At 38.2% G+C, this 22,042-nt stretch overlaps 1 protein-coding gene across 1 annotated transcript in view; it reads right to left on the reverse strand.

Moving 5' to 3' along the window:
* Window positions 1-3,923: 3,923 nt before the first annotated feature.
* Window positions 3,924-22,042, reverse strand: part of ST18 (ST18 C2H2C-type zinc finger transcription factor) — a 118,802-nt gene continuing 100,683 nt past the window's right edge. Inside the window, exons 20-24 of the mRNA XM_036264100.1 lie at window positions 21,115-21,336; window positions 15,686-15,774; window positions 8,308-8,411; window positions 6,155-6,298; window positions 3,924-4,064 (exon numbers count right to left, since the gene is read on the reverse strand). Of these exons, the coding sequence (XP_036119993.1) occupies window positions 3,924-4,064; window positions 6,155-6,298; window positions 8,308-8,411; window positions 15,686-15,774; window positions 21,115-21,336 (700 nt within the window). The remainder of the gene's footprint in view (window positions 4,065-6,154; window positions 6,299-8,307; window positions 8,412-15,685; window positions 15,775-21,114; window positions 21,337-22,042) is intronic.

Genomic DNA, 22,042 nt, shown 5'->3' on the forward strand with positions numbered 1-22,042 from the left:
ACAAAGAAGGGAAGAGCATACAATGGAGTAAAATATGAAGAAATGCTCAAGATTACTAATCATCAGAGAGATTCAAATTAAAACAACAGGGAGTTATCACCTCACAACTGCCAGAATGCTGCTATTAACAAATCATCATGCAACAAGTGTTGGCAAGGGCGTGGAGAAAAGTGGACTCTAGTACACTGCTGGTGGGAATGCAGACTGGTGCACCCATGGAAAACAATATGGTGTTACCTCAAAAATTTAAAAATTGAATTGCCATTTGATCCAGTGATCTCACTCCTAGGAATATACCCTAAGAAGCCTGAAACACCAATCAGAAAGAATATATGTACCCCCATTTTTATAGCAGCACTATTTACAATAGCTAAGGCCTGTAAACAGCCCAAGTGTCCATCAGTAGACAAATGGATAAGAAAGCGGTGGTACATATACACAATGGGGTACTATGCAGCTGTAATAAAGAAAGATCTCTTATCCTTTGAGACGACTTGGAAGGACCTGGAAAGTATTATGCTAAGCAAAACAAGCCAAGCAGAGAAAGACAAATATAACAATCTCACTTATTTGTGGAATATAATGAACATAACCATTTGAGAAATAGAATAGACTCGGCGACATGTAAGTAGGGTACAGACTGAAAACCCTCAGAAGAGGGGTGGTGGTGGGAAGGAAGAGATAAACCACAGAACTTATATGCATGTACTAATAACCGATGAACATGGACAAGAAAGCCCGGTACAGGGTGGAGGAGATGGGGAGGAGGGTGTCAATGGGGAAAAAAAGGAGAAACATCTGTAACAAAAAGAAATTAATAAAAAAATTTAAATCTGTAATGGAGTAATGTTGGTTAATAATATTATATAAATTTCATGTGCACAACTTTATATGACATCTGTACACACTCGATTGTGTCCTCACCACCTGGAGTCTAATCTCCTTCTATCACCATATATTTGACCCCCGTTTACCCTCTTCATTCTCCCCCAAACCCACTTGTCTCTGGTAACCACCATTCTTTCATCTGTATCCATCACCTTGTTTTTTTGTTTTGTTTGTTCATTTGTTGCTTTTTGCTTTATAGCCCAAATATGAGTGAAATTACATGGCTCTTGACCTTCCCACCTGACTTCAGAAACTGGAAAATTAAATGAAACTGATTGATATTAGATGAAGAAACACATAAGTAAAGAGGTGCTATCAAGAATTAATAATTAGTTTTCTTTAATTTGAGTTCAACAAACTTGCATGAATATACAGATATACCCACAGTAATTTTGGAATCAGGAGGGGGAGGCTTATATTTATTGCTCACTAGATCCAGATGCATTTACTGTTTGTGCTGGCAAAGGTGTTTCTTACATCAAAGGCACCCACTTTTCTGTAGGTATGTACTGAATCGAAGGCTGTGAAGACTTGTCAATGAGCAAAAATCTTTTTCTACTTGTGGTGAAAAAACAAACCAAGCAGACTGGTCGACAGAACCAAAATACATCAGAACTACTCGAGGACTCGGGTGTGCTTGAGTGTAGCAGAGCTGCTCTGGGATAGTGCTTTCCATGTGATGGTGACAATAGTCTCTATATAGCAGCTTGAGAAAGATCACAGCAAAACTCATTATCAATTTTTATTTCCTACCATACACCAAATGTACAGCACTGAACACACTTTTGTTGCTTTGATGTAAGAAATATTAATTGTTTGAAGAAACAGTATACAAACAAACTACTTGAAATTAAAAAATGCATACATCATTGCCCTTTTGTTGTTTACAAAAGACCCAATTTACAGTATTGATCAACATATTTGAAAGGAAAAAATTCAGTGCACATTACAAGACACATCAAGTACAAAGGAGGCAAATAAATACAAATATACTTCATAAAACATACTGTTCAAACTAGGCAAAAACAAATAAATTAACCCAAATCATAGTAAATTATAGTAATAAATACATAGGGTGGTAAGAAATTTCTTTTAAATTAAATAAAATATATAACAAACTTGTTAAAATATTTAGCAAATTAAACTTTTGTCTTTGTAATAAGTGAACTCATTTGTATGCATCTATCCAGTTCTCTATAGCAAACTGTTTGCAAGTACATAACTTTAATAGAAAATTTTGTTTGGTGTCCCATTTATAATAGACAGCACATATGGTAGCTCTTTTTCTTTATAAATTGATTTTTAAATAAACACCATTCCTACCTAAGAACAGACTTCTCATTTTCACTAAACTAAATTCAAGAGTTCAAATGAACCCCAAACCAAAGATAAGCCCCACTTAATACATAACAGTGACCACAGTGGCATGGAAGTGGAATTACTGTTGATATTACTTTTCATTTGTGCAGGTAACAGTAATAACTGGAATATATCAAGCCTGTGAGTGCCATCACATTCAATCTACATACCATGAGGCTAATAGAAAATAAACACTTTTGTCATAGAACAGAAAATTAAGCCCACATTAAGTTCAAGTGTCCATTTACACGGAGGCACATTGCACACGAGGTGTGTGTGCACACCAAAAAGGCAGTTTAGCTGGTTGTCTATACCTTTTCTTAAAAAAAATAAATATAAAAAAACTTTTGAAACAATGCTTAACTACTTTACAATCCCTGAAATAGACATTGTCTTTACTCTAGCAACTCTGATCCATCTAGAAATTCACGATTTCGGGCTCAATTGTATGTGTGTCTGAGTGTATATGAGTGTGTATAAGTGGGTGTGTGCCTGTGTGTTGAGTGTCTATACTTTGTAGCACTTGTAGTTGTACAGAAAGATTTTGATCAAATTGAAAGTTTTATTATTGCCTAAAGATGGTGAGACAATGTCACCAGTGTTCAAAGTAATTACTCAGATTGGAGTAAAATTTTTTTATGTGTTACTATGTTTTCCATTCCTTTCCAGTCAATCAAGTAAGATAAATGCTATTTCAGGGGATATGGTATCTACAAAATTTTCCATTTGGATATGTTTGTATTTTCTAAGTACAAATCTACATCAATATTGTCACTTGTATATTCTACCAACATATGGCAGGAAAGCCTGGCTGGTCACATCAAGTCTTATTTCTCATCTTGGGATAAGAGTTGCCAACTATCTTATATGACTTGAAAAACAAACAGACAAATCTGCATCACTAAAAAAGCTTATGTTCCTTTAAAACATTTCAAATAAATAATTCATGTTTACCAAAACCATACAGCCAAGTCGAGTACTTTGCTGATTTCTATATTTAATTATTGCTAACAAATTCTGAACAGGCTTTTTCAGTACCTGGGCTTCTGTGAGAGCACACTGCCTGTTAGTGGGTGCCGCTTACCTTCTTCCTTCCCTGTGTCTCCCCTTACCACAGCCCACTTATAAACACAAAAGCCAGTGAGGGGCGGGGGGTGTGCAATAAAAATCAAACTGGATCATAGTGCAGTCCTTGGACAAAGATTTCCTTCATACCATTTTTACTCATTTAAACCCAGCAAGATATGTGATTTGAGAATAGCATTTCTATTTAAATTCTATTGGAAAATTAATAAACACACTTGTAAAAATATGGCAGACTTCAAAATGCAGTTAAAAGATAAAAAACTCTTTGATTAGAAATAAATAAAATATTAAAATGTCACATTAATTTACATATACTTTACAAAGAAAAAATTCAAAAGAGTGCAATGAAGAAATAAAAGAAAAACATATGAAAATAAATAAAATCTAATATTTGACAGCATTGCTTTTAATCCAAAGAGTCTATTATAGTTTTTCTTTCCTTTTTATGTCAGCTGGGGGGAAAATTAGTGCAATGTTGCAAATGTAAATGCAGTAGGGCAATCTACATGCCGTAGCAGCACAGGGGCCCCGAGGAGATTCACTGGCATGACTGCTGTTGGTGATTTCAGTTGCCCGGCAGCGCTGTGGTCCTACACGTGGATGCCTTTCACTGCCTGTTTGATACTTTCTAGCAGAGCTTTGCATTCTGGGGAATAGTCCCGTTCCAGGTTGCTGTACATATCTGTGAGTGTATTTACATATGCTTCAAAATTCTGCTCACTGATAGGCCCCTAAATGAAGACAAAACACATTGAACCAATCACAGGGATTCAGGCAGAGGCAAAAGGAGGATCAAAGGACATGGAAGCATAGCAGTGACTCTGGAGTCTGGGAAGGAGGTAAGGGTGCAAGTGGCTGCAGGAGTTTGGGGAGAGGGAGAGAGACTAAGTGTGCTGGGAGTCATCTGCTCATTCTTTGCTCAATTTATGGATTAATGTGATTGTACAGTGTTTTGTGGTCAGTGTGGAGCCACAGAAGTTAGCTGTCTGGCTGCTGAATTGGATCCCTCAAAGCTGCCTTACTTCTCTTCAGATGCAGTCTCAGCTTTAATTGCAAGTGCTCAGCATAAAACAGGCTTCCTGTGTGCAGAAGGTGATGTTAGTGAGACAGTCCCAGGCACCTATGTGCTTTTACCCCTTGTAGCATCATTGGGATACACTTGATTTCTCTACCTGTCTTTCCAGGTACAATGTGAGTGAGATCCACAAAGTCATAGTCTGCTCATCTCTTATTTTTGTGGGTTTTGGTATCTCCTTGGGCTAATGTGGCACTTCAGAGGGAATAGGCACTTGATATGTAGAAATGGCACACTGTGTGAATGGAAAAAAATGACACAGTGATCCTACCCAGCCACTCTTCAGTGCCTCCATCTCCCATCTTTTATAAAACATGACATACGCCTTGACATCACAAGGTGGTTAGAAGATGTTGTTGTTGTTGCTATAAAGGGTATGATTAATGTTGTTGCCATTTAGAAGACAAGCTTTCTAAATTTGAAGATTATTTTGTTTTGTTCAGCAAAGTACTGATCTAAATGATTAGTGTTGTCTAGCTGTGGTTTTCTGTTCCCATTTAGCTTCTGCCTTTGTGATGTCACGTTTCTGGGAGAGTCACATAACCAGAGTAGGGCCCTGGCGGCAGAGTGAACAGAACCCACACTGGAAGCCAGGTCCGCCTGGCTCACGCTCTGGGGCCCTGATCAAATGATGTCAGTTCTCTGAGCCTCTATTTCCTCAACTGCAGAATGAGAATGTCTTTGGTACTTTTGTGAAAAATTAGTGGGATCAGCCCTGAAAGTCACCACGAGGGTACCTTATATACTAAGTACAAGTTACCTTGTATGGTAATAATTATTTACTGGCAATGGTAAGGACAAAATATTAAGAAATATAAATTTGAAGTGTGATTTAGACAAACATTAATAAATAATTTTAAATAATGTTTATAATTACCTCAACATTAGCCACAAAGTAATCATTTATTTGTGTGTGTGTTTTATATTATCACATTATTGGTTTTCTTATTGTCAGAGTCAGATTTGGAATTGGTTGAGATAAGAGCTTTGTGCTGGGAAGTTGGGTAAATTTATGAACTTACTGTTTTCAGAAAACCAATCATATTTTTTTAAAAATTGCTGCTGCTTTAAAACAGTCTATATATAAAATTTGTAGCTCTGAAAAACTTTTTCCAAAAATGTACACAGTGCGAAAATTAAAGGCATTCAACAATGCAGCCCCCTTTTCAAGTGTTCTTTATATTTATGAACATGTAAAGAAAATTAATTTTCTACCAATTTTAAATCATTGCCATACTTCAAATATGTGTTTAGAGTGTGGAATTACAGATGCCTTACTTTTGTGCTTTTAATTCTAGATGAAGAGACCTTAAGTATGTTCTTCATACTTAGTACAAAGAAAGCATCAAGTTAAACTTTTCTACAACTCTTCATTTGGGTGGATGACACAAAGGGCTGGGTCGCGGACTTTGTAAGCCGCATAAGCTTTCTATTTGGAAAAACAATTTTAGCCAGGGAGTTTTGGCCTCAAACTTTTTTATATCACATTATAAAACAAGTTTCATATAACCTTCATCTTCAAATAACTTCTAGTTTTAGAGACCCTTGGTCTCAGTGTGATTTCAGTGAATGTGCCTCCCACTGAGGGGAGTTATTAGAAGTCATACATGATGAAGCATGATACTTGGGTTACTCTTGCCAGGACCCCTCAAAACTTGACACTCCTATCTGGCAGCCTTGTTGGTGACTGACCCTGATATGGCAAACGTGTGGAAGGAAGCGGCCCCCTTCTGGCCTTGGACTTACCATCTGTGGGAGCTGGATGTCGGCAAGGCTTGAAATGAGAGCTTGGCTTAGACCTGCCAGCTCCTTTAGCAGGCTTTCATTATTCTGTTCAATAAGTTTGTTCTCTGCTTCTATTGTCTTTAAATTACTCTCCATAGATGTGATCTGAAATGAAAATAGCTTGAGAATATAAGAAGTAAAGTTTGGAAGGAGTACAACATGTTTCTCTCTCAAGGAAATGCATCAGCCAAACCTGCAGGTCATGGAATGCATACCCTGTAACTTCTCTCCACAGAACAGCAACCCCATCACATGGCTCTAAAGCTTGAAATTGCATTCCCAAAGTACATCGTTAGCCCAGACGTCTCCCATGAGTTGCACATTCCACCACATCTCCACGTGGCTTTATGGAGGATATCTGAAGCTCAGTGTGTTTCCCTAAACCTACACCGTACACTACAGTTCTCTCCTCCGTCCCAGTTAGAGCAACTAGAACATTGCTCAGGCCTTCAGGTTATCCCTGGTGGCTCTTTTCCTGTCACACTTCAAATCCATTGGGCTCCTCCTTCAAAATACCCAGGGTGAAATGATGGTCCCCACCTTCACTGCTGTCCCTGGTCCTGGCCACCAGAGTGACTAACTGCCTCCTGAAATCTGTTCTTTCAGTCCATCTTCAACACAGCTACCAATACAAGTCTCTTAAAATGCAGGTCAGATGTAGGTAAAATATGATCACATTAACCTTTGGCTCAAAACCCCAGAATGTTCTGCATTCATCAGAATAAAAACCAAGATCCTTAATATGGCCCAGGGCACTCATGGGTTAGCCCCGGGGGCTCCTCTCCTTTGATCCTCCAGATCACTCACCTGCAGCCGCACTTCCTCTGCTAGTTCTCAAAACCGGGGCTTTCTCAAGATGTAGGGTTTTTGTACCTGGTGCTTTTACTCTTTAAAACACCTTCCCCCATACTTGTTTGGCAAACTCCCTCAATTCCTGCAGTCTTTGCCAAAATGATTCATTCTTCCTGAGGCCTAGCCTGGCTATGCTGTTCTGTATTGAAATCTGTCTGCCTCTTCCCTCCTCCTTCTCTCATACAAATAATTTTCTAGACTTTAAGCTCCATGAGGGCCGAGGCTTTTGCAGTCTTTGCTAATGGTTATAAGAGGAGTTGTAAACCGAGCTTCTTATAGACCTGATTATTATCTTTTTAAATATGTTTCTATTAATTTCTTAGAGAGGAAGGGAGAGAGAGAGAGAGAGAAACATCGATTGGCTGCCTCCTGCATGCCCCCTACTGGGGATCGAGTTGGGCATGTGCCCTGACTGGAAATCCAACTGGGAGTTCTCAGTCCATTGGGACGACACTCAATCTACTGAGCCACACCAGCCAGGCAAGACCTGATCATTGTTAATGGAAGATCATGACATTAGTTACATCATGTTAGGTAAGAAAACCAAACCTCTTTCAGACGGACTAAAACCTTCTATCTTAAGCCGTTGTGAATGACTTCACAGAGTCAGTAACCACAGTGGTCTAAAAATCCTATATCTCAGGAAAGGAGAGAAAAGAAAGAGATACTGCACTTTTTTTTTTTTTTTTGCAATAGTTATCATTAGTGTGTAAAAAAACCCCAAGAAAAACCTGGTCTAAATTTAGTCGGGGATGGGGCAGACATTACAAAGAAGAATACAGAATTAAGAAATTGCTTGCATTTTTGGTAAAGAAGCTATTCAGAAAACACTCCAGAAAGATCTGTTTTTAACAAAAATGGACACATTCAGAGGTATTCTAGAAAAATTGAATGTAAAATTGCTCTGTTTTACTTGAATTTTGAATAAAACTAAGTACTCTTACATCTTCTCATGACAACTTTTCTGAAGCACCGTCTACTGTAAAGGCGTCTGTAAGTACAGGATGACCTGTTGTTTCTGCTTATAAAGCCTTTGATGCACTCAAAGCAGAAACAGGAGTACCTTTGCCTTCAGCTACCAAATCAATGATGGCCTAGGTGATCCACCTATTCTCGTATTTACAATAATTATATAATCTAGATATGCTTAGTATATTCATTGGAAGATATCAATGTATTTTTTTATCACAAGGTTTAACATTTCAGTGTTTTGCCTCCACTAAAGATTATGATTCCCATGAAGATATCTTTCTGTTTTTTACCTGCGTCTGAAGTTTCATCATATCTGCTTCAATTTTAAGGTTGGATTCATTAAGTTCCTTTATTTCTTCATCCAAATGCCTAATTTCTTCATCACTCTCTATACCTACAAAGAATCAGACTATCTTAGTTCAAACTGAAATTAAGAGACCATGACAAGTCTCAATCACTTTACATTTAGCTTGTGGTTTGTGAAGTGAAAATTAGACTTTAGTTTGAAAGGTTGAATTTGTATCCAAATCCATACTCAAGATTCTAAAATAGTGGGTAAAAGAAATTGCAGGATTTAAATCCTTTGAAAGAAAAGAAGTATAAAAGTTCCACCATTTAATGTTGCCCCCTGATGTCCAGGTGTGCTGTTAGACATGTGCGTGCTCATGATGTTTCCTCAGTTAAACTTCACTGCACACCATGAGTTGTGTTCCATTGTACCTTGTCCAAATCTGAAAACACTGAGACTAGCTAAGTGGGGCCACGCTAATCACTGACAGAAGCGGCCCAAGTCCAAAGTAAGAGGCAGAGATGGGACTTCGTGAAGCATAGATTCAAAAGCTCATGCACTCTCTCATACACAACACTGTGAAGACAGAAGTTTTGCTTGTTGATTCATTAGTGAACCATTATGTAAGTAGAACTGGGTACTCTCAGGTGGGATAGACTCCAGGGACACATAATTTGGGTTCTCTACATGAACCTGGATAAGGAGGAGCCAAAACATAGAAGAAACATAGAAACATATGCTTTGGCCTTGACTCTTGTTCTTGAACTTGAGAACCTTACTTCTTTGTGCTTCCATTTCCTTGTCTGTAAAAAAGTCATAAAATCTATGTTGTGAGAATTAATGCAATAAAATATAGTGCTGAACACTCAATGAACAGGAGCAATTTCCCCATCACTACTTCATAGAAAGAATATGAATACCAGAGTGAGCAAAAGTAGGTTTACAGTTAATACACTACAATAATTATACAATAATACAATGATTACTAAGTAATTAATAATATAAGAATAAACTCGGTGGTTTGTATACTCACAACAATAAGCCTACTTTTGCCAACCCATGTATATTGTAGAGGTTTTTTTTTTTTTTTTTTATCCTCACCCGAGGATATTTTTCCATTTTTCGTACAGATAGAGTGGGAGGGAGAGAGAGGAAGAGAGAGAGAGAGAGAAACATCGATGTGAAGGGACACATCGAGTGGCTGCCACCCGCACGACCAACCAGGGCCGGGGACAAACTGCAACCGAAGTACATGCCCTTAGCGGGAACTGAACCCGGGTCTCTCCGGACCGCAGGCCGACGCTCTAACCGCTGAGCCAAACCGGCCAGGGCTATTGTAGAGGTTTTTGAAAAGTAGAATAGGTAGTGAATATTAAGAATGCCAGAAACAGGATTTAAGGTAATCTCAACAATCCACTGTGGTGAACCTAAACCAAACATTGGCAATTCAGAGGGATAAATGTAAACTTTCACTTTAGATTTAATAAGATTGATTTCATGAGAGCGGGATCAGGAAACTTGACAACTTGTTTGAAAGAGGTCTAGGTTCTAATATTTTCCTGTGGTTATTGCTTTAGAACAGAGTTCATTATCTACTACAGATAAACTTTACATACCCTGTGAACCAGCAATTTCAGTCCTAGGTACACACCTGAGACAAACAGTTGCTCATGTACAATAGGAGGTATGCACAAGATGTACGTAGCATATTGTTTACAAAAGTACAACCTGGAAACAAGCCACATGCCCACCAGAAACAACATGGATGTCTCTTACTAATATAATCTTATAAGAAAAAAATAAGCCTTTAAAATTTACATACAGCATGATAAAGCAGATGGCTATTTTATCAGTAATTATTGCTTTATTAGTAGTAACTACTACCTAAATAAAATGAGCCATGCATGGACCAATGAAGAGAGTATGTCATAAGATTTTAACAGGGCTCTGAGATTCAATAAAGAAGGAAAGCAAACTCACAACTAAGATCTAGGTATCTTAGTATGTAAATGAACTTAAGTATGAGTCAATAGTATGACACAGCTATTAAGAAAAGATTAAACAATTACCCATGACCTCACCAATGGCACTACCTGGGACACAGGGCTCATTCTGCACTGTCCTTACCTGCAGAACTGTACTGCATTCTCAGCACCATATTTTATTGGCTGATATGCTGGTAGAGGAATCTTTTCCCAGACAACAAGGATTAAATTATTTGTTTTCAACAACTTTATGGAGCATAGATTTTCATTAAAGAAATATTTTGAGTGCTATTAGCACTTAAATTTTTTTCTGATTTGAGCAAATGAAAACTTCTATTGCTAAATTCTTTGACATATTGCTATTCTTTTTCCCTTTATGTCTCTTTGGAGTCAACTTCCTCTTCAAGGAATGGCATTTTCACACATAAATCTGGTGAGGCAGACAAAAAGCAAAGAAACAAAATATAACGAGCAATGAAGGAAACAAGAAGCGTGCTATGAGGACCCTTATTGCAGAAGCCTCATTTAATCTGAGACTTGACTGATATGAAAGAGGCAGGCATAGGAAAAGCTAGTAGGTGAGATGGACATTCCAGGCGAAGGAAGCAGAAAGCACAAAGGACTGGAGGGGGAAGGAGATGCTCCTGGGACTTTCATGAGAAGGCCCTCATGGATGAAGGCACAGTGAGGGGAGTGGGTCATGGGGGACCTCACATGGGGCTTGGGTTTATTCTAAGTGCTATAGGAGCCAGTGAAAAATTTTAAGCAGGGAGTGATGTGATCTAGCTGACTTTTCAAAAGCATAGCTCAGGTTTTTTTTTTTTGTTTTGTTTTTTTTTTTTTTTTTTTTTTTTAGCAGAGAATAGATTGAGGGGAAAGACAGAACAGAAGCCAGAGACTGTTTAGCAGATTATGGCTGGGGGTTTCTTTGGGTCTGATGACCTCTTGCCCCATGGCAGTGGAAGTAGTGGTAATAGAAGTGGACTCAAGACAAAACTTGTACATAGAATTAGAAACAGTTGTGATGAATTCAAGGAAGGAGATGAGAGAATGGCAGAATCAAGGATGACTACCTGTTTTTGCTTGAGCAGCTGGGGAGCAAGTGATGTTTCTCAGACGAGTAAGACTCAGGGAGCACTAACTTACAGCAGGAAAATGAAGAGCGTGATTTTTGCGAAGTTAGGGATGCTTGTGAGAGGACTCTTTAAGTGAGAATCTGGGTTTTTGGTATTGAGATCTAGTTGGGATTTTGTTCTCCTGATGTCCAATGTTAGTAAAGATGCCTAAATCTCTTAATCAAAATGGAGAAACTTGGAAGATGTTTAGTAACAAAAGGAGCCTAGAAGCCTATGGGGAAAGACCTCAAACAAGAAACATTATAATAGAAGCTTACACATAATAGACACTCCATAAATTCCCATGAAAGTAACAAATGACTGAACAAAGTTTTCATTATGATTTCTGAAATTTGGGGAGATACTTTAACTATAGGAGTCAGCCAGTCTTTTTGTAGTTTCTTTTTCCATGAATACATTACCTTATCTACTTCCCCTGAGATACTTTTTTCCATCCATACACTCTTTAAGCACCTTCACCACTGAGTGGGGCTGGGAGGATGACACTGATTTTGGATTTCACACCATGCTTACATGTAATTGTAAGGTAGCCAGGCGCCGCCGGTGGGAGGTGGGAAGAAACCGAAGAGCCAAACAGCCGAATAAGCAGAAATCAGGCTTTATTGGGTACACTCCGGGTGGGTTCACAGACTCGGGGGGTCGAGTCCGAGAAGCCGCGCCCGATGCTGGGGTTTGTGATTTTTATATCTGCGCCTGTGGCAGCGGGAACTTGTTGTTAGGGTTAGGTCCTGAGGGGCTACGCATGGGGGCCCTTGGAATGTGAGTCTATTGTCCTGAAGCAAACAGTTCCTGGACTAGGACAGGAGAATGGGACAGGAGTTGATCTATGAGTTTGGGGCAAACAGTTCCTGAAACAGGGAGGGAGTTTAGGTTGGGCAAGCGGGGTAATGGCTGAGCAGTTTGCCTGGTGCCAGTTCCCAGGCTCTCGGACAGTAATAACCCATCTGACTCTCTTATGGGTCCCATGAGGTAGCTACACTTATTACCTCATTTTATGGATGGAAAAACCAAGGCACAAAGAGGTTAATTAGTAAGCTGGTAGAACTGAAATTCAAAACACAAGCCTTTTGGTTCCAGAATATATTCTCTTACCCTTATAATGCTACGTTTATTCACAGATAATTAATGTTTTGAAAGTATTGCTAGAATGTGTACACTGATGTTCCTTTATAGGTATACTTACAATAAAGTGTTAGACTAGCTAGGTATTGCTGATCAAGAAAACCATATAAACTTTCCATCCAATAGTTTAGTGAACTATTCAATGGCCCTATTTCTTTATAGAGTACACCTGTTTAAAAGCAAGAGAACACACTTTCTTTTCATACAATAATTCCAATTTTATTTGGTACTAATGTAATTTAAATAATTGGGGATTATATAATTTATAATAAGATTTTCTTTATATTCCATATATGTGTGTGTGTGTATATATATGTGTATATATATATATATATATATATATCTGTATATAACAGGTGCACTCAATTTACAAGGGGCTTTAAGTAATTATTTTTCATATTGTACAAATAAAATAACACTATTCTATTAAAAATTCTCATTTTTTAGTGAACTTTTATTTTTATATTTGGTTTATAGACTAAAATTGCACTTCTGTTTTTATCTAGGGACAATGAATTAATGTAAATTTGACTATTTTTGTTACTAAAGGGGTGAAGAGACTTAATATCCAGAAAAGAATGATGTACCAAGTATTTAAAACATACTATTTTGCTACATGGGAAGAACTGAAAGGATGTATGTCAATCATTATAACTTTTACTTGTCCCCACAAAGACTAGAAAGTCAACCATCCATTCATGTACAGATGATCTAATTTTGTTATCAAGGACCATTAATGGTCTTAAAAATTAGTATGTCTATTTAATTATGGCAAAGGTAGAGACCAGAAGATCAATTCTTCTACAATTAATGTATTCTCCTAACATGTTACCTAATTCAACCAATTGTATGAATGATTTGCACCTAGTTTAATTTAACACAGTACACTAAGAAATTTGAAGTGGTATACACTATATATTTTATTGCAATTTTATTTTTCTTAAGTGACTGAGGGAGTGTTTGGCTACACCTGCTTTATAAATCATGCAGAGAGTAATTATTGTCACCAAGTTTTAAGGAAGAGGGCTATGGGGGTGGACCACTTTAGAGCAGACCTCAGATCACTTTTGTTCTTCCTTGACCCTAAACTGACCACCAGCCTTTACTCAGGTGGGTTTTTCTTTGTGCAAAAGTCTTAGAGCTTCTCAAGCTTCATATGCGTAGCAGCCCTAGCTCCTGAGATCATAAAGTGTGCAATTTTCTGGTTTCCTGACCCACCTAGATAACAGCAATTCAGACACTTGTTAATGTGTTCCTCCTATCGCACTGCAGCTTCACATCCTTTGGAAGCTGAGCTGAAGATGCTGGATTTACACAGGGTGTGGGCTCAGTCCAGCAGTTCCCAGGTTACTGCGGCAGTGGGTTCAACAGAGCAGCAGAGCCGTGCACCTGGCCCATATCACACTGGCCCTGATAAAAGCTTCATTGTAATTTGCTGTAAAGCCACTGGCTTACTATTTTGTACTGATCGTTTTTAGGAACAGCCTGCAGTTTCTATTACATTTACTGTGTGGTGGTGCTGGTTTGCATAATGAGGACTCATAGGAAGCATTTCTCATGCACTCAGTTCCAGAAAGAGTGTTGTTCTACATTTACTTACTGACAGTGTGAGTCTCACAGTGATCATATTATCCTTTTGCTTTGGCTTCTAAAAAGCTAAAAGTCAAATCTGAAATCCCTTTTCACCACTGGGAAATGCTTACTTCACACATCCACTGCATCATTTTCGGGCTTGTCCTATCTTTCTTATCTTTGACTTCCTTTTGTCTCACCTTTGAATTAATTTCTAAGTAGCTTTCTTTTTTCTAAATATAGTTTTACACACCCTAACCCTGTATATATTGTTTGAAATAAGGTGATATACTGATAAATATTCATTGTACTAGTTTTACTCACATGTGCTAAGAGTCATTTGAGGAGTGGGGAGCATTTCCAAGAAACAATAAAAACTTCTGGAGAAAGCACTTTGACGCCTCTGAATGCTGAAGAGTTTGTAGAGTGTGGACCTGTCCCTAACATCTGGGGCTTGTCATTCCCCTCCCCATGTACCCATGGAGGGAAAACACTTGAACACATCTGATGGCCCATGAAGGCCTAAAAGGTAAACCAGTTGAAGCTCAAGAATATTTTGCTTCCTGGCATATTGTATATCTTCTTCTTTAATTATGTAATTAATATTTTTATTGATTATTTTAGAGAGAGGAAGAGAGATAGAAACATCGATGAGAGAGAGAAGCATCAACATCGACTGGCTGCCTCCTGCATGCCCCCCTACTGGGCATCAAGCTGGCAATGCAGGCATGTGCCCTGATGGGGAATCAAACCAGTGACCTCTTGGTGCACAGGTCAATGCTCAACCACTGAGCAACACCAGCTGAGCTTTATTTTTTTTAAATCACTCACAAATGAAAGAGATTGAACAATGTTTTCAGAGAAATAAAGTTGCAACAGTTAAAAATCTCCAGCTCAAATATAGTCACGTGCCAGAGATACCATCAAATACACCCTCCAAAGCAAAATAGTTACTTTGCCATTGTTTCTCAGATATTGTAGACAGATCTTGGATGGAAAACAACACTTGCTGATGAGAAAATCTTAAGAAAAGCACTAGAGAATCAGGAAAATTGAGGGGTCCAAGTCTAGAGTCCAGAAACTGTATATTAACATTGATCAGAGATCGACAGTAGGGAAACATGTAGGGAAATAAAGATAGATGCTAAATTTAAATAATCCAGATTCACCATAAAAGTATCATTTTGAGCATAGAACAAAATTTAAGGATTCAAACATAGATGTCAGAAATTGTGCTTCTTGACATTTGAGAGACGGCTTACATGAGGAAGACGCTCACACGTAGACCTACATGTACATTCATGCTCATGCAAACTGGCATTTTAGGATTGAAAGAAAAAAGTTTTGCTTGATTTTCCCTGTTGGAGATCCTTATTATAAAGTAAGGGAAAAAAATGAAGCTATTGATTTGAGATAATTATAGTTTTATTTCAAATGTGAGGAAAGCTTCCTTATTGTATATTAAAGTTATAATTCACAGAGTATGATTTGGCATGCAGAACCCTGGGAGGAGCTACTGTCTGGTCCTCTGTGGAGATGGTGACCCCTGGCCATGAGCTCTTACCTCCAGTTGCTTTGAGCTTGATGGTCATTAGTTCTTCTGAGACCTTGCCCTTTTTGATAGCTTGTGCATTTAAAGGACAGCCAGATAAGCTGTGAAAATAGAAATTGTACTAATGTGTGAAAAATGTATTATTTCATATAAAATTAAATTTTTTATTTACTACTTACTATTTAAGTGTTTGCCTGCCTATTACATTATAACACGCAGTTCCTTTGTAGAAAATAACAATATCTATTAAAACAAAGCAAAACATCCTGAAATAATGTAAAATATTTTGTGGTTTTTTTTTTTTTTTTTTTTTTAAATCAAAATACAAATAGCTACTGCTGAGGTCATTTAATTAATTTTATTAAATTATTTGTATTCTGCATTAATATAAGTACCTGTTTTTTAGTAGTGGTTATTTTCTCTAAACATAAAATTGTACATATATTATGAATAAGAATTGTTCCAAATTAGTCAAAATTCCATAAATAATAAAGCAGAATCTAGTTTTTTTCTGTCTTTATATATACTATAGTCTCAGCTATACAGAATGATTCAAATTATTACAAGCCCCAAATAATAACCCTCCTTCCCTATGCACTTGGGGTATGGTAAAGTTTCTAATTTATTCTTTAACTTTTAAAACATTATTTTTCATTTTTTAAAAAGCTCTATCTTGAAAGAAAAATGAAATGAACCACTGTAAATATATTCAGACACCATCACTGCCAAGGCAACACACTGTCCCATCTCCTAGTGGTGATTGTACTCTGCTCCTTATGCTCATTCTTCAGCAGTGCTTTTGATGATGTAGCTGCTGTATTTAAATTGCACCAGGATAATAATAACATTGAACAAAACTTGATTTCCATAGTATATAATCAGATATTTTGTCATTTTAAGCACCTATTAATTCTTTTGTAATTTTGGTGTATTTTGGGAGATACTATTTTTATTATTATTGTTTTAATCCTCACCCAGGGATATTTTTACATGTAGTGTCAGATAGAGTGGGAAGGGAGGGGGGAGAGAAAAACATCAATGTGAGAGAGACACATCAACTGGTTGCCTCCCCCATGACCCTACCAGGGCCGGCGATGAACCACAGCCGAGATTCGTGCCCTTGACTGAAATTGAACCCGCAACTCACTGGTCCGCAGGCCAATGCTCTAACCACTGAGCAAAACCAGCCAGGGCGGAGATACTATTTTTAAATAAAATAAAAAATTATCACAATGAGTCACTAAAAATATTATTTTCCACAGAAATTTGATTATAATTCATGTATGAAACAATTACTTTCAATCCAAAGATTAGGATACTTGGCCAAGTGAAAAAAATATTTCTGAAGCAAAGTAAATGTTTGCTGAATAAATATGTTTTTAAAGAATTATAAATTATCGTATGTGAAAATTATACAAAATATAAAAGTTAGGTATATAATATACATAAAAAATGTTACATGATTTGCCAAAATTTGATAAATTATGTAACGTTTTACATAGAAAAATAAAATAATGAAAAAGCACAAACTGAATTTGCACCTGATTTTTCTATTTTAGAAGCTTCTCATTGTAAAGTGTGGTCTATATAAGTTTTTTTTTTTTTTTTTCCTGGAATGTTTGTACAAATCCATCTTGTTTTATGTTACATGTTGTGTTCTCTGAAAATGGTCATGAACAGGACTAATATTTTGTTACTAAGTTCAGTTTTAAATGTGACCTACCATAAGTCCATCTGCAAAGTAATGGACATTACTAGCTCATGAGGACTTCTGTGACTGTCTCCCCTAAAGGATCTGCTTTGTTCAGACAGCCCAGCACTGAATGTGCAGTTGTAACACCCGGGTGTGGGAAGTCAATGAAGTGTTCACAACTGTGTGACTTAGAACCAAAGAGTATATTTAAATTACAAAAGGGAGTCTTTGGTTTCAAAACAGCTGACTGATATTTTGTATCTTCCAATGTAGTCATATCTTCCAGAATATAAAGAAAATATTAAATTTAAAAAATGGGGATGGAAAAATATTTAAAAAGGCTTTCTCTTTTGAGGATGTCCTCTATGAGGCTCCATCTCCCTGGCTGAGAAAAGGGGGAGGTTGGCTGGATGTTCCCATTGGGATTTGGGTTCCATGATGCACATAGCCAGAGAAGTGCCTTATATGGTTTTGACCAAGTTTGCAATTTTATTAAGGCATATCAGTGTAATTCTATAAACTATTATCTTAATCTACCTTGTTAAAGTAAATGGCAAATGATACAATTTATGTAATGGACATCACTGTTTATAATACATTAATAACCTCATAAAATTACAAAGTTATGGCATAGCACTGAGTTCTATTAGTCACAGAAATTTTGTTTTTAAAGCTACAAAAGCTACAAACATCCACAATGATATGCGTGTGTCTTTGTATTTTAATATTTGTCTTCAGATTGCTATTTTTAAGTGGAAGTGTATAATGTAAAGATTTAAAGCAAGATTTTAAAGCAATTGGTATGTAAATATAATGCTGATGTAATGCACAGGCCAAATATTTCTTAACCACTGTACAAGGTAAGTTTTGTAATTATTCCCATTTTCCTGAATCTTAAAATGGGAAAAATTAGAAAACTTACCTCAGATGATGGTTGAGGAAACTGCACACACGGCCTGGCACATGGCAGCACTCATTACACACAGGGACACGGACGATACAGAGCTCATGCAAGGGGTCCGGCGGCCCAGAGCTGTCTGCAGGGGCCATTCCTGAACGTCCCTGCGCTCATGCCCTTTCCTGCCCATGGAAGGTCATTACAAACACCTCTGTAGCTTGCAGGACTTTGTAAAGGTATGAGGGAATGAACCAGGAAAGTTACTGAGAGCTGTGCTCTCTGCTGAAACAGAGAGAGCCCCAAGTTGGCGTTAGTCAGCTATTGGTGGTGATTGGAAAGAGTCCTGAACAACCTCAGGAACATTAGGCTCAAAATACATAACATGTAAAAGTCTATGGTAGATTAGAACGTGCTATTCCAGTTTAAGTTATTCTTACTTTAACAAATTATTGTATATGTGCATGCATTAATAAAGTTTTTATAAAAGAGAAAGGAAATAGTCTGTATAGAACACTTATGGATGTGCCAGGAATAAGCTAGCCATTTTCCTTATATTATTTCATTAAAGAATAATATATGTGTATATAATAATATATATAGTTATAGTTAAGAAAAGCACTCCACATTAAAGAGAATCCCCCAAATTAAATTCAGTCTCTTAAATCTTGTATGCAGCAAGGAGATCTCTAGTGAAGAACAGTGAAATCTGTTATTCATTTGTCTAAATTCTTAATTGCTTTCCTTCTCCTAAAAAATACTATCTTGTCATTAGTCCTGCAGTCTATCTTTTTTTGAACTCGTCATTTTGATGTTCATATTGTGAAATACCTAATGTGTACACAGACACATATAACATATATTTGCAGTTTAAAGAACACTCTTAAAACGAATGCCGTGTCCTTTTACACGCAAGCATGGGCCTTTTTAGTATCTTTGAAGCTCCTTGAGCCCCCCAGCAACTGCTGTCTCTTGTTCCCCAGAGAAAACCATTAACTTGAATTGTAGGCTAATAATAACCTAGTTTTTTAAAAATGTAGTTTTGTTACATGTTTTTAACTCTTTGTAATCAGAGGCATACTGATATATTCTTCAGCATTTCTTCCCCATTCAGCTTTGTGTTCTAAAATCCACCCCTGTGCCCAGTCTGCGTGTCTCAGTGGATGAGCGTCCTCCCAGAGACTGAGAGGCCCCTATTCGATTCCCGGCCAGGGCACAGGCCCAGGTTGCAGGCATGATCCCCAGTGGGGGGCAGGCAGGAGGTAGCTGATCCATGTATCTCTCTCACATCGATGTTTATATCTCTCTCTCCCTTTCTTTGTAAAACATCAATAAAAACATATTTAAATAAAAAGTAAATAAAATCCACCCATGCTGTGCCTCCATTCTCACCGCTGCCTGGCAGTCCCTGTAAGAAGAAGCTGTGCATTGATGATCTGGGCTGCTAGTAGGTCGTGTGGTTTGGAGCCAGGAGAGCAACGCTATCCCAGAGTTCTCAGACGTGTCTCCAAGCTCCACCGTGTAGCTTTCGGGCACGTGTCCGACAACTCAGTGCTGGGCAGCAGGTGTGTTCTGCTCTTTCTCAACTTCACTCCTGAAGGCAACTTGCTTCCTACAGTAGCTTCACCCACTGCTCTCTACCTGCAGCTGTATGACAATCCCCGTGGCTCCTCGCCTCACCTTGGTGTCAGCTTTTAAACATTCTTCATGGTTTTTAAAGATAACTCTGTTGTCGGGAACTGAGGGATGTGCTCACCAGAGTATAGCAGTAACATTTCATTATCAGTGTTAACATGGATATTGCTCGGGCCGTGATAAGACAGCAAAGCTGCTGTGCAGTAGATGTGACATTAGGCGCACTTGATTTGTGAGCGTCATTTCTAAAAAGGGAGTGATGACTCACACTCACAGTAAAACAATTTGTACTATTGTGGAGGTGACCATGCATTTGAAAACCACCAAAACACAGACCACAGGGGTCGCTGCACACCCACTTACATCAGCAATCCCTGGAAGGTTTCATTTTTCTGATTGCATTGATATGTAGCTTTAAAACTGAACAAAATGTCAAAATGCCCCAGCTTTGCTCAATTTGCATTCCGCTCATAAGCAGAGCATCCAGGCTCGCTGAAGCTTCATTTGACGTTACATCTGCACCCCGTGCATGGGCTGCGAGGCTAGAAGGGGCTCACTGACGGGAGAAGTGTGGAGTGTTTCTAGCTCCTTCTTTTAGGTGCAATGTGGACCAAGAAGCTGGACTAAGATCACTGTGCTCACAAAAGGACTCTGTTGACATGGGTGACACACAGTGACAAAGGAATTAAGTCATTGTGAAACTATAAAGGGTTTTCTAAATCTCTCTCATCCTGTCATGCTCTTAGTAGTCACTGTGTCATTTTGTTTCTGGTTGCTAGGGATGAGTCACATCTTCCCAGCAGAAAAATAACTATAATTTGGCCTGAAATTGAGCCAGTTCATGAGAGGAAAGGAATGGCAAAAATATGTAAAATGGAAGTTTATGATTACACAACATAATAGAGTAGATATTACCACTTGGAACTAAAGTGAACCATTAAAACACTGAACCATTTAAAAAATAGCAGCATAAGCAATATTTTAGAATACAAAAGACAAATGCACCATTTCTAGAACACTTGTAAATTATGTAGTAAATTTTCAGAAGTAGACAATAGTTTTTATTCTTCAAACTAGTCAACTATCTGACAAGATTTATTGTTATCACATCTAAAATGCTATAATTTATGACCTTGAGGGGAGCTCCACCCACCCACAAAACAACCCAGGGAACAAATAATCACAACAACAACACAGCAAAAAGAGAATAAATGTTACCTTCGGTGGGTGACAAAAACATTATTTACATGGCCCAGCCCATTGCAGCCTGGCAAGGGACAGTGTGGTAGCTCTTGTTTGTTCAGCTTCCAGGAGAGGGGGGCCCCATTGAGAGGATTCTCCTTCTGTCTCTTGGCAGCCAGGGGACAGCCAGAAGCTGTGCGATGGGATGTGTATTTACCTGATATGTGACCTTGGCCGTCACACCCTATCACAGGACATCTAGAGAAACACAGCAGAGATATTACCAGCGGGGAGAGAATGGAGAACTCACACGACAAGCAGTAACTAACTGAGTGGGTAAGAAGACAGTGGTGGTTCCACACTCTCCAGAAGGCAAATGGTGAAATTATAGAGTTTTAAAAGATGCCCCTACAGCTAGCGAACAGCACTGTACTGTTAGCAGTAATGGCCCACAGGCTCTGGGCTAAGCCATTTTCAGGCATTATCTCCTTTAACCTTCGCGGCAAGTCTACTGGGGAGAGAGTATTATCCCATTTTATAGGTAGGGAAAATGAGGCTTATAAAGCTTGGGTAACTTGTCATCCGCGTTACAGGAAGTGGGGTCAAGTGCACGCCCACACTTTCCAGCCCCGGCCAAGCAGACAAGCCCGTGTTCCACAGCTTGCGAAGACCACGGGTGCGAAATGTTACCGCCTTGTCCTGCATCACATGGCCTGTTGCTCACAGAACTGAATTTTGGTTTCCAAATGCCTAAGTGTCCTTAGAAATGCTTCAGAGTCAGCAATTTAAATTTCTACATCTATATTTTCATGTATCTTCCTAGGTTTGGTAACATATGTCTCAGAGGAGGGAACTTAATTTAGATAAAATGTCACCTTAAGCAAAATTAAATTTTCAGGGGGAAATGCTGCCAATGTGCGGTTCTGTAGCACGTCCACAGTGCTATTTTTCTTTAAAACCATTG

The sequence above is a fragment of the Molossus molossus genome, unplaced genomic scaffold, assembly GCF_014108415.1.
Source record: "Molossus molossus isolate mMolMol1 unplaced genomic scaffold, mMolMol1.p scaffold_m16_p_16, whole genome shotgun sequence".
NCBI classification, from domain to species: domain Eukaryota; kingdom Metazoa; phylum Chordata; class Mammalia; order Chiroptera; family Molossidae; genus Molossus; species Molossus molossus.